This window comes from Glandiceps talaboti, chromosome 4 (assembly GCF_964340395.1).
Source record: "Glandiceps talaboti chromosome 4, keGlaTala1.1, whole genome shotgun sequence".
NCBI classification, from domain to species: Eukaryota; Metazoa; Hemichordata; class Enteropneusta; family Spengelidae; genus Glandiceps; species Glandiceps talaboti.
Window position 1 is genome coordinate 25,989,681 of NC_135552.1, and position 14,225 is coordinate 26,003,905.

General features: G+C 37.2%; 2 protein-coding genes across 2 annotated transcripts in view; one reads left to right on the forward strand and one right to left on the reverse strand.

The window, feature by feature from the left end:
- Positions 1–2,133, forward strand: part of LOC144434399 (holothin acyltransferase-like) — a 4,368-nt gene extending 2,235 nt beyond the window's left edge. Inside the window, exons 2-3 of the mRNA XM_078122849.1 lie at positions 422–582; positions 1,412–2,133. Of these exons, the coding sequence (XP_077978975.1) occupies positions 422–582; positions 1,412–2,133 (883 nt within the window). The remainder of the gene's footprint in view (positions 1–421; positions 583–1,411) is intronic.
- Positions 2,134–11,778: 9,645 nt separating this feature from the next.
- On the reverse strand, positions 11,779–12,111 carry LOC144434400 (uncharacterized). The gene has a single exon (XM_078122851.1). It carries the CDS (start codon positions 12,109–12,111, stop codon positions 11,779–11,781), a length of 333 nt encoding a protein of 110 aa, XP_077978977.1.
- Positions 12,112–14,225: the final 2,114 nt, after the last annotated feature.

Sequence of the window (14,225 nt, forward strand, 5' to 3'; positions counted from 1 at the left end):
ATGTGTGTAGAAAATGCTAATTGACCTTGGGATATTAAGGTCAAGGTCACGGGTTTGTGTCTTATCAGAAAGATTACCTCCGATAGTTGTGTAGACAATTAAATGGTGACCCTATAAACAAAGCTTCCGAGGTTATTGACCAAATTTCAATCTGACTTTGAAAACTAAGGTCGAAGTTATCAAAATTTGCGTCTAACGATATGTGGGTACAGACTAGAATGATATCTCTAGCCATAAAATTCTCTAAATTATTGAGCAATTTGTTATTTGCCCTTCAATTAAGGTCCCAAGATTAAAGGCTTATCTTTGTGCCCGTCTATTTAATGGTCTCCTGTACCTTGGTATTAGCCCAAGTATTATTGGTAGAGGACTGTAGAAAGTCGTTATAATATTAGATTTGTTTGTCTATTTGTTCTTTTAGATCAAATATTCATGTTCGAATCGCTAGAAAAGAAGATAGTAAAATAGTCAGTGATTGGATGAATACTGATGGATGGGGATACACCCCTGACTATATAGAAACTTTACGCCAGGTCAACCCCGAAGGGTTCTTTGTGGCTTCGAAAGGTGATGAGGTTGTTGGTGAGTTTATTGAAGTTGAGCATTCCAAACCACTGTTCATTCCATGTATGGTAGATAGTAAACACTGAAAGATGTTATTTCTGTATAGGAGAACAGTAGGTTGACACCGTAAATGTTTAGGTTCTACACGGTTGAAACAATCAACCATCTCATATAGCATTCATACTATTGACGTAATTAACCAGATGTAAACTGAATGCTTTCCAGAAGGGCATTTGTAACAATGATTATATAAATAGGTCATATAGTGTGTAAGCTACACCAAAAATCATATCGTGTGTTGAAGTATGTTTCCTGATGCTATTAATATATCCACAGCGTTGATGACATTCTGAGCAATCATGTACATTATATTACCTTATTGGAAATTTAATACTTAACTATGCAAATTACTCAATAATATACACTCCACATCCATCAAATTTATATGCCATGCTTTTCATCATATTATCAATACACCTACAATGTTAGATGAATTTCTGAACAATCATCTAAATGATGTATTAAATATTGCAAATATGTGTTGATATGCATTATGTGTATATATATATGTGTGTGTGTGTGTGTGTATGTATGTATGTATGTATGTATGTATGTATGTATGTATGTATGTATGTATGTATGTACACACGCACACACATACATACATACATACATACATACATACATACATACATACATACAAACATACGTGCAGGCAGAGACAAACAAACATACTCATAATGCAACCTCACGTTACTGGTTGTAAAAACACATAGTAGATTATTATCTTGTGAATGAGTTACGAATATTGCATTTACTACACACTGTTACGGCATGTTTTTTTCAGGTTGTGGATATGCGTTTAACCACACAGATGAACTATGTTCCTTTGGTCTGGCATTTACTAAACCTGGACATCGCAAACAAGGAATTCATACCAAACTTATTGAAGAACGCCTCAAGTATGCAGGGGATAGGAACAAAGGAGCATATACTGTGAATGAACACCGCAAGCAAATAACTCTTCAAATTGGTTTCAAATGTATTGGTTTTGAGATTAAAGACATGAGAGGGCAAGTGTCGCACTCAATCCTGGCGTCACGTGATATTGTGCCACCAGCTATCACAATTTTACCAATTAATGAAGTTTCATTTGATAGTGTCATAGAGTACGACGGAAATATAAATTCATTTCAAAGAGCAGAATTTCTCAAAATTTGGTGTAAGGGAAAGAATGTGTCAACTTTTGTGGCCGTTAAGGAAGGGGGTGTAGTGGTAGGATATATAAATGTTAGGCCATTACAAGAAGATTTTGCAATTTTACCATGGTATGCTGACGACGTATTCATTGCAGAATCCTTATTACTCACCTTGTTGAAGGCACTACCCGACAATTGCACAGTAAGAGTACATGTCCCTTCATCCAATAAAGCTGGTTTAGACCTCGCTAAAAAATATCAACTTAATAAAGTGTTCTGTACCCTTATCCGTCAATACACAAAACGTGATGTAACGGTTCCAGTTGAAAAAATATTTTGCATTTCAACTCCAGAAGTTATGCCAGCATAGCTTTGGTGATAAAGTTGAATTGATACAGATATACAAATACCCGTGTATTATATATCACGTTCCTGGCGTTTTCAATACGTAATTCGTAATAGGGATGCCTTAGAAATGACACTTAAAGTAAAAAAAATATATATTACTATTGTCACAGATGACATATTTATATTTTCAGTAAACTGAATATTTTAATAACATCGCATGGCCTAGTTTGACTGAAAGGTCAAAAGACTGTCTCAAGGATATCGGATTTAGACCACACAGGATTCCAAGCATACTCGAATACATGAGACGACGGTCTGCATTTCATAAATATCTAGGATTCATAGTGATCATTCATCAATGTTTTAAGAAAAGCGTATATGGAGTGCATTAATTATTTGGCCATTGGCCATGCGTTATGTATATTTAGACTTTAAGGACGTCACAATAATGCACACTGGGGACGGACAGGCACTTCAGTTCAGGTTTTGGTAGGGAGACTTGGCTTCGCGGGAAGTCAATGAACGAGACACTATGCTGGGTGTTTGCCTTCGTCTCGAGTGTAGATTTACACACTGTGTGTAGTCTGAGCTAATTCCCTTTAAAGTTCAAGTGTGATCCTGGTACGTACATACAGAAGTTGAGTCAGATATGAGATATGAGAGTGATTCGGGTGTTATTACTTGGTCTATCAGCTGTGTGCGAAGATCAGTAGTAATACTATGAACCGTATGCTTTATGAAGGAAGACGAATTTCAGCCGCGGTGTTGCCATACTGCCATAACATAAGTTTTCTCAAAATGTCTGTGTAAATTTTGATGTGTTTCGCAAGATCCGACTGACCCTATATTTCTTCATTCGGACCCCCCCCCCCCCCCAGGCCACCCCTATCAATAATGCCCACTATAGTTTGGACAGACGCAGTTAAGTTATTCTCAAATTCGCATCAGGCAAATATTAACTGCTTGTCCTTCCCGTACTTGTAACATTAATCGTCTGAGAGAGAACGATTGATAGTCCGTGTTTGTCTAGCACGGCTTTGTTTAAGTAATGTTTGAGATACAGGCAATAGTTTGTCATTTTTTTCTACATGTAATAACTTTATTCCTTGAATAGGAACATATAAATATAAGGACGAGTATATATCTGATTAAATACGGCATTTGCGCTGCATAGTATTGTTTTGGAATCTATCAAAGTTTTCATTTAAAGCATGGTCCTTCAACGTTATTGGACACAATCATATCCCTAATATACTTTTACCACATTGAGACGAAATATCTAGAATTGATGATTACGTTGTTGTCTAATAGTATACACTATAGATTATCAAAATGTTTATCCACAACAATGAGAATATATTCAAAGAAAGTCATATAGTGTTTATGTAATTATCTTAAACCACGCTATTCAATTAGTTTATTGATAGATCTTCTTTTTTAAAGGAAGGGTCCAGTAAGACATTTCTGGGTATAACATCACGTTTTTCCTAATCCCTTTGTCTTAACATTCTTGTATTTGTCAAACATGGATTATGGCATTCGTGGTGTCTTCACAACATGGTTTTATATAAACCCATGCAGGAAATCCCCCAAATGGCCAAGCACGTGTGAAGACTGTAGTGGGGCGTCTTTATAAGGTTTCAAAGTTGATTAAATTGCCGAGGGGCTATTTTATTAGATGTAATCATATTTAAGTTGATAACAGGTAATCAATAAAGGTTTTCTAAGATTGAAATATGTCTGACAGAATTTTCATTTGATGTCGTATTATGGTATTAAATATCAGAAGTAAAATATATTAGTTTTTATGCAATGTTATATTACCACTATACAATACCTATGCAAATGTCACTAATTTATGAAGTACAGTGTCCGGATGCTAGTGCTACCAGTCAATTTTATACACAGTTTATGATTATGTATTTAATTTACAATAACTATAACTGGTATATGATGGATTAGCTATAAAAGTCAGTATAGATTACAGGTGTTCATCACCTAACAGTGGCGAACCATAAAAGTGTTTGTTGTTGTATCTATTAGTATAGAACTCTCCCGGGGGAACACACAAATGTCACACGAGAGTGATGAATTGTGATATATAATGAGACTATCAGTTGGTATAGTTGTGTTAAGCTTAAGATGTATAGTCCAACAATACTACTGAATCGGTTATTGTGTCTTTTACCAAGCTCTTTTCTTTATTTGGAAAAGTTATGATTTTACCATTATAGTTGTATTAGAGAGGAAAGTTCAATCTGTTCAATCTTAATGATTTGATATTTGAATAAAATGAAGGAGGAGAATTAAGTTCAAGGAGAATTCAGGAGAGATTTCAGTTCAATGGAAGATGGAGTGATGAATTAACAAGTCTGTGACCATTACAGACAGGCCGGGCTTCAGTGAGCTTTTTTTCAAATGTTTAATTTTCTAAAGAAAGAAAGCGTAGTTTGAACTCAGTGGTCAGTCAGACAAGAAAAGGGCTGACTGAGATTATTACTCCTGAACTCTTCTTGGGAAGTAACTTTTGTGAGTTCTTTCTACCAAACTCTCCTTATAAGGAAGTACAAAGATGCAGTCAACGAGTGTCCAGAGACTTACATGCAGGGTCCTTGTTGTAAACGTATTGTAGTACTGGTAGGTCCGTTTTATATGGTTACAAAATTGTCAACATATAAGACACTGAAGCTTCAAGAAAGAATTGTGAATGTAGGTTTTATGCAATATGCACACCTACCCTACATTTATTTACATATGTATTTAGGCCGGTAAAAAGAAATACTAGATAATGTATGTCGTCGGCATCAGAACCCCGAGATCTCCGGAGAGTGGCTCCTTTGAAGCCAAGTGTATGTCGTCGGCTTCATAACCCCGAGCTCTCCAGAGAGTGGCTGCAAAAGACCACGTGCATTCATTGCTTCATTAACGACTTCTGGTGGTTTTATTTATTTTATTAATTATTCGACACAATTTTGTGTATATATCTCAGTACTTTGATTGCACATGTTGTGTTGCAGTTTCTGACATCTAGTGCAAGATATGGGGTTGAATCCGTTTTATTTTAGCTCTCCGCTATGTAGCGAAGGGTACCAAGGTAGCGAGATTCAAAACTTACTCTTTTACATTCAGACACATTTTACGAATATGCACTAAATATCAGACTGTATTACCGTCATGTTTTTTGCACAAAATAAATGGTGTACATCGTGTTACCCATGTTTTATTTCTGCACTCCTTTTTTTGGCCGTGAAAGTACACTGACCGAGTCACCACTTGCGTTACAAACGGACATCCTGACCCCACGTACCCTTTTACATTCCAACACATTCAATGATTATACATTGAATATACTGTATTACGGTTACACTAAAAGGTGTACATCGTGTTACAACCGCGTTGTATCTCTGCACTAATTTTCCTTGTGCATAGTGTGAATACCTCGCTTTATTTGTGACTAATCAGACGTGTAGTTTCTGTACGTTACCAGCCTTCTAAGATGTCTAGGTGAGCATGGAATAATATTGAAGTAACCATTGTTGCAATCTGCTGAAAAAGTAGCAACTCCTTTTTAGCACCGACGTGTACATAGGGGTCATAGAACAAACCTTATGCCCGTCAGACCAAGCGTTAAACCTGTATTTTTGGCAGTCAATTTCAACCATACCTGGCACAGGTGTGGGACACGTGTATAGTACCCTATAGTACTATAGTCTATAGGGTACACTTGCACATACTTGATTTTACTAGCTACCCTGGTCGTTATGACCAAAAGGCAACCATACTTGTTTTCGACCACACCTCAAGAATGAATGCATAGAGACACTCCACTCATATTATCAGAAGTAAGATGTCTTGTAATGCCCTGGCTTTTGATCTTGAGGTCAAATATCTGTCTTCAGAATTAGGCACTATATTTGATGATTTAAATATAGATACTGGAACTGATTTTCTGTTGCCAATTGATCTAAAAAATGTAGAACGTAAACTAAGAATTAATTTAGAGCAAGCTTGGTCAGAAACGGTGCATCATAAACCAAAATTAAGAACATATAGAATTTTCAAAACTAGTTACGGTGTTGAACCCTATGTGTCCATGAATTTATCACGAAGTCAACGTTCTTTCATGGCTCAGTTCAGATCAGGTGTATTGCCCCTTCGTATAGAAACTGGACGATTCAGAGGGGAACCGATATCTGAAAGAGTTTGCACCCTCTGCCATGACGATGTCGTCGAAAATGAAGTTCATTTTCTTTTGCACTGTAGTCTTTACAATGACCTTCGGGTTTCCTTTTTTGATTTTGGAGATGAGTACACTGACTTACCTGAAAACGAAAAACTAAGGTACTTGGTAGCAAGAAAAGTGCGGAAAATGACAAGATTTATTGAGAAAGCATTTTTAAGGAGAAGGGACAACTTGTACATTAATTCATAACTCTTATTTTTGCCTTGTAAATGATATTTTCATTATTGTAAAAAAGCTCCTCAATCTGTTCTAATTATGTTTAATTTCACTTTAGGTGACATATAAGCCTATTTGGCTGGGAGGTTGTGTAATGTAAATTGTTTTTTGCGGTAGTCTGTTTACCTCATGTCACTATAATAAATGATTCTACTACTATCAAACTGATGAATAATTTTGGAATTTTGTATCTATAGACACGATTTATGTGTTTAATATGTTTGTAGGTCTGAAGTAAACTGTCAAGAAATACACTGACCTTTAACCCTTGACTTTAATCTTCAAGGTCAATAGCAAATTGCTAGAAACTTCTCAAGGTTTGTAGCTAGAGATATCATTCAAATGTTTATATCCACATTGTTAGCAGTCACCTTTCTACCCTGACACTAGTTTTTGACCTTGCCTTCATATCCAAGGTCAAATTGAATTTTAAAAAAAATAGCAAAATTATTTTCATACAGTCATCATTCAATTATCTTCACTAATATTACCAGAAATAGCCTCTATTAAGACACTAACCATTGACCTTATGACCTTCATATTCAGGTGACATTTTGCGTATATGGACATTATTCAAGTGTACACAACCATACGTTTTGAGAAAATCTGACCTTTGACCATGACACACATCTTTGGGATTATACAGTACATTTATTTTGCTTAATCACTGATAAAGTTGAAAGCGTTTACTTTGAGGCACCATTGAAATATCAATACAAATTTAACTATGTAATTGTATAGGACTATATTTTAGACACCACTGACGTCATGTTAATGTTGGGACTATGTCTTCGAGGTGGAAGACTTATTTTTTAAAAATGTTTTGCAAAAGGTAGAACACATCATGCATTAGGTAAGCATGCTTTATTACGTCACATTCACTCTGCATACATCTTTAACAACATTGCGGTTACAAACTTTAGAGTTTAGTGTACTGATTTTTAAAAAAAAACCCACCTAAATTCTAAACAAGTTTAAAGGTTCTTCACATAGGGATGCCGTAGGATGATTTATGTAAATTTGCATACTAATTAAGTACGTATGTTGACTACTTTACTGAGACTGAATTTATCGCTTAATACATTGCAGTCCATGTATTACTGTTCGGCTTGCCACCAAAGAAGACATGAAAGAAATAAGTGATTTGACAGCGAGTGTGGGATGGAACTACCCAGTCAATTACTTGGAAGCTCTATTCGAGGTTAATCCGAAAGGCTTCTTTCTGGCTGTCAAAAACGGCGAAATCGTTGGTGAGCAAGTAATTTGGTCAACGGGTGTTTAGTATGAAATATGGCTAAAAACCAAACGACATTCTTTTATGGATTATTGATTGGAAATTTATTCCGTAGTATGCAATTCGTAGTGAGTAACTATGACAAAGTTGTGTAAAACGTTTCTCGCAAGAAGGCAAATGAGCTAAACATCAGAATGTAATGATGATATTGGTCACGAATGTGCACGTGTGGCCGTGCGTATGTGCTTCGCCAGCTAATATCATGTAAGATTACCCTTTATTTCAATCAGGATTGTCACCAAGATTGGAGAATGATTTACAAAGGTTATAACACACAAGCAGTTCAAAGTTTTTCGCATTTAGCATTCGGTCTGTCTTGGTCGACGATCCTCATCAGAAAAATTGGCGAATCATTTGATTTACCAAGCTCATGAACATGTTTGATCAAGCCTGTAATATATGACCAGGTGTAAGCTTAGATGATAAATTTCTCAAGCATTTAATGGTAGTTTGAAAGAGTAATGAATACAGTCGTCCGTTTATTGTTGATAAATATTGGCGTTTCAATAACAGAAATAATATTTCACAATTGTCATTTGTATGGCACGCCCGCATATCAAAATAAGTATGTAAATAAAAGAAATTATTTTTTGACATTTATTTGGCAGGGACAGGATATGCAGATAATAAAACTGAAGATTTCGCTTTCTTTGGCCTCTCCATCACCAAAGCAGCACACCGAAAGCAAGGCATTCAACGACGGCTGTTTGAAGAACGCTTCAATCATGCTGGGGAAAGAAATATCGCACTGTTGTCTGAAAACAGACACCGAAGTGACGTCAACATTGTTGTTGGCTTCAAACACGTGCATTTCAATGCTATTATTTTGAGGGGAAATGTCAATCATTCTTCAATGGAATCAAGTGTGAAATGTACAACTGATATTAATATCTTACCGATCGCTAAGGTTGATTTTGAAAGTCTTTTGAAATATGATGCACAAATCACCATAGTTCAGAGACCAGAATTCGTCAAAGTTTGGTGCTATGGAAATAACGCATTAAGTTTTGTTGCTATTAAAAGTGATTCTGAAGTTGTTGGGTACATAAATGTAAGACCATTGATTGATGGTTTTGTAATAGGCCCATGGTATGCAGATGACAGGCTTATTGCAGAGTATTTGTTAATTACTTTACTCAAATCACTACCAGATTGCTCAGAAGTCACTGTCCGTTTTCCTGAACCTAATAAAATAGCTGACGAGGTCGCTAGAAAATTTAAGATCGATTGTTTAGTCGGTACAGAAATTTTACAGTTCACCAAACAAGAGTTAGATATTTCGGTTGCAAAGGTGTTTGCCATATCATGTCCCCAAATAATGCTAGTATAAGTGCATGGACCACTAATGAAGCCCTACTCAATATATATATATATATATATATATATATATATATATATATATATATATATATATATATATATATATATATATATATATATATATATATATATATGGGGTATTGTGGATTTTGTATTGAACTACACTGAGTCTGTTTAAACGCGATGAATTAAACTCATCGTTTTGATAAGAAAATGAGAACTCTTAATCACTAAAAGTACCAATGTACCACAGCCATTCATATCTAGTCATTAAAGGCAGTTTATCACGATTGATTTTGTTTTATTTCTCTATATTGGGATATTCATGTTTTCGTTTGTCTGTCTGTTAGTTATTATGTGTGTGTGTGTGTGTGTGTGTGTGTGTGTGTGTGTGCCAATTTGGTAACTTACTGTTCCTATTAATTAGCATCACACAGAAGTCGTACTTCTTGCATTCTTCAAAATTACTCTTGAAGTTAACATGTCCTTTCTGAACTGAATTATTCAATGAAGCAGAAAGCTGATGCACACCGGACAATGAGAACTCGTTTCTATTTCACTCTTATTCAAATCAACCTTTCACACTCATATATCTCACGGTGCGGGCAAACTAAACAGTCTCCCATTTGGTGACCGATTACTCTCAAGGAAAGATTATTTCTTATATACAAAGTGACGTTCCTTGTGGTTGTTGCCCTTTAGGTATTGTGACAAGTATGTTCAGAAATGAAAAAGATTGGTTTCTAGTTTTCAGCTAAGACACAGACGAGTAAGAAACAGTTTCTTACTTGACGTACTTGTCGGTGGCTAAAACGAGGAGCTTCTATGCTTCTTTTATGCTCTTTCTTTGATAACGATGGTGACTTTGAATAAAGGTTGTCCGAGCACAAGTCATGCTTGTGTATACATTTGCATATGAATAGGTGTCCCTGGGCTTTTACTAACCTGCGCAATATTCAACTATCTCACAACTGGGCAATTCCTTTTAGTGACTAACGTGTGTCGTCAGATTGTTTTATATATAAAATTTTATACAGTAATTTTTGGACGCTTGCGCTGTGATACTGTTTTGAAATCGTAAGCTAAGGCCTACTGTCCAAATCAGTCATTTCAATCAAGACCGTTCATCAATCTCTCTAGCTTGGCAATGGAAAGGTAAGTTCAGTATTAAATGTGGCAAGACAGAACTTTGATTTTCTATAGCAACACACCTTGTCTGTGATAACAATTAACATTGTTTGCACCTTGTTTGTACCAATGATATACTGGTATGCTCACTTGCTTTGCTTACAAGCCATATGGTGACATTCATTCAATCATGTTGATGGCATTCAGGAATGTTGGTAAATATCCAGTTCATTCATAGGTACCCTTAGGCTATTGTAATCACAGCATTTTGCCAGTACTCCCTGACATTGATATGTCCTTGACGGTCACTAGTCATCATTATCTTGTGTTCGTAATGAAATCACACACAGGCATATATCGGCCATTACAGAAACTACTCTATTCAGTCACATGACTATCACATGATCAATGTAAGCAATACATACTTGCAATACATAACACCCTCTTTGTTTTAACAAAATAATTACTCATTTTTATGAGTGCCTATGTGGTGACCTAAGGCTGTCCCAAGTGCATGGTAGTAATTATATTAGTCAGTGAATTGACACGTTGAACACTGTACCTGTAAATAACCTTTTTTTTAAAATACAACATTTGAACTAGAGTACCCTATATCTACTAGGTGTAACGAATAAACAAATCAAATATCAAATCATCAATCAACAAATCAAATACAGACGAGTTCTGGCAGTTTGATTGTCTGTTGATACTACATGTACGTACTATCTAAGATTATTGAACTAGTTGATTGTCAATATAGAACAAATATAAAACTCAAGTGTCTTTCGTAGTCATTCTCAGTAAGATAAACAATTCTATAGCTTATTCATTCAAACATGGAGGCGGTTTAGACACTCTGCCTGACCTTGTGAGAACAGGTGTTTTACCTGCAGGTGCAAACTGAAGTGGAGGAGTCGGTGAATGCAAAGTAGCTGGGGTAGGGGGAGGGGTTGTTTGACATATCTAATGAGACCTGATGCTGTTACTGGCTTGACTGGACTTATGCTTTGGCATTATCAATGTTTCAGGCCAATCAATAGGGTCTTCTTCCTTAAGGTAGATTCCAGTTTCATTGGTTCTCAGGAGGTCTCTCCTATTTCTTCTTGTTTCTCTTCCACTTGGAAGCCTTATTTTGTAAGAACGTCTGGTTTATACTTGTTTTTGACTCTTACTCTCACCGTATCACTTGTGTCAAGTTTGGGTAGCAGCTTTGTATGCTGGTTGTAGTACTTCTTCGCTCTACTGTCTATCTTGGTACAGTCTCATTGTTACATTTTCTGGGTTTTTGACTTCCGGTTTCAGTTTTGATTTACATGTAACTGTGGGAATCCTTGTCGCTGTGCGTCTTGCAAATAATCTCTGTTTGGGAGATCCTGTCTCATCATCTGTGGGTGTGTTTCTGATATTAAGTAGGGCCAAGTAAGGGTCTTTACCAGACGCGTGGCACTTTATCAGCATTTTCTTAGCTATATACCAACAGCTTTTTCTATTAAACCATTGGCATGGGAGTGCTTTGGCGAAATCGGATCATGCTTACATGTAAACCCATACTTGTCAGCAAAGTGTGAATATTCTGTACTAGAGAATGGTGGTCCATTGTCGCCAGTCACAATATCCGGTATTCCATGTGTGGCGAACCATTTCTTGGTTTGCTTGATGACTGGTGTTGAGTCTGTGGTGGTCATCTGTTCAATCTCAAAGTACTCTGAGTAGTAGTCAACGCATATTAACCATTTCTCGTCTAAGCAGTCAAACAGGTCTGTTGCTAGGTGTTCCCATGGACGGGTTGGCACAGGCATTGGGAGTAGTGGTTCCCTTTGTTGCCTTGCTCTGTTTTCTTGAGATTCACCACATCACGATACTACATCTTCAACATCTTCATGCCTGGCCAATAGATTAGGTTTCTGCCGAGTTGCTTCGTTTTCACCATTCCTTGATGTGATGCGTGAAGCATATCCAGGGCATCTCTCCATTGTTCCTTTTGTAGGATGCTTGGAATCTCTTGTGTGGTCACTGTGAAAATGTGTGAATCTTCTCCTGTAAGACTTGGGCCTGTCTCCTTGACGAAGGCACGACTGAGGGGATCAGCCACAGGAATCTCTGTACCCTTCTTTGCAACTAGTTTAAAGTCGTATGCTTGTAGCCTCATTCTCATCTTTTGTAGACGTAGAGGAATTTGGTGGAGTGGTTTCTCGAAGATTCGCACTAATGGTAGGTGGTCTGTCTCGACTGTTATGTCACTCCTCCCATGAATGTAGGTGTAAAACTTCTTAACTGCAAAGACTATTGCCAGCATCTCTTTTTCTATTTGCACATATGCCTTTTCTGCTATGGTGAGGGCTTTTGATCCATATGCCACTGGTCTGTTGTCTTGAAGTAGTACACAACCAAGTCCGGCTTGGCTTGCATCCCCTTATATGACAATGGGTTCTGTCAGGCTGTAATATTTCAACACAGGGGCCGTTGTCATCAGTTCTTTTATCTTCTCTATTGCAGTTTCATGTGGTTTCCCGAACTTCCATTCTTTGCCATTTCGGTAGTCTTCTACTAGTTCGCGGAGTGGTTCTGTTGTTGCTGATAGGTTTTTCAAATACTTTCCCACGTATGTTACCATTCCCAAGAGTCTCTCTACATCTTCTGGTCCCTTTGGTGTTGGCATCTCTAATACAGCCTTTATCTTCACTTCATCCATCCTCATTCTATTGTTGGTAAACTTGTGTCCACTGTATCGTACCGCATTCTTGCAGAGTTGTAGTTTCCTGAGGGAAAAAGTCACATGATTTTCACGTGCCCTCAGTAGTATCTTCTTCAGGGCTCGGTTGTGTTCTTCTATGGTGTCTCCTTCAATGAGGAAGTCGTCTACGATCATTTCAAGACCTTTAATCCCTGCGAAGATGTCTCCAAATATGCGAACAAACAATTCTGGAGCAGATGTAACACCCATTGGTAGTCTCTTATAACGGTACCTGCCAAAGGGAGTGTTGAAAACTGTGAGGTTCCTTGATGATTCTGCAAGCTGGAGCTGGAAGTAACCTTGATTGGCATCCAGTACAGTGAAGTATCTTGCCTTCCCACATCTCTGTGCAACTTCGTCTACTGTATTTGTGGGGTGGTACTCACTCTGTAATGCCTTGTTCAGATCCTTGGGGTCTATCGTTATCCTTACACTTCCATCCTTCTTAGGGACAATGTGCAAAGCACTGCACCATGGTGTTGGCTCACATATGGGTACTTTCTCTATTATACCATTTGTCACAAGTTGGTCCAGTTTGGCCTTCACAGCTGCCTGTAATGCAATGGGAACGGGGCGAGGGGGCTGAGCAACTGGAGCTACCTCCGGATTTACCTTCAACTCCACCTCACCTGGCACCTTACCAATGCCAGTGAAGACATCAATATATTCTTCAATGATATTTACAGTGCTTTGATGCATGCATTTAGTAACAGATTCTGGTAGCACTGGATTACGTTTCACCTCATAAACTCTTGTGACAAGATTCATATTTACACTATCTTGTAAAGACAATAAGTTTGGTGCTGTGGTCTGTATTACTATGCATCTCAGTGCGTGTTTTACACCCTTATACTCTACCTCTATATTGGTTTCACCTAGTGGGGAGACCTTTTGCTTCCCTAGACCAAAGATTCCAGTGTTTGTTTGTTTCAGTGAGCCACAACCTTTCATAAGTATTTCTAGAAATTATGTTAACCTCTGCCCCAGTATCTATCTTAAAACTGATCACCTTATTACCTGATTTCAGATTGACAGTCCAATTATGCATGTCTTTTTGATTGTGCGTATTTGTTGACCATACATAGCTTGTTTGAGTGTCATATGGATATTCATATTCCTCAACTTCATGTTCTACAACATTTACATTGTTCTTGGTTTCTGGCAAAGTGGTTTCGCTTT

What these genes read in the sequence shown, in the direction of transcription:
- LOC144434400 (XM_078122851.1), bottom strand. Translation starts at nt 12,111, where the DNA reads ATGCCTGTGCCAACCCGTCCATGGGAACACCTAGCAACAGACCTGTTT.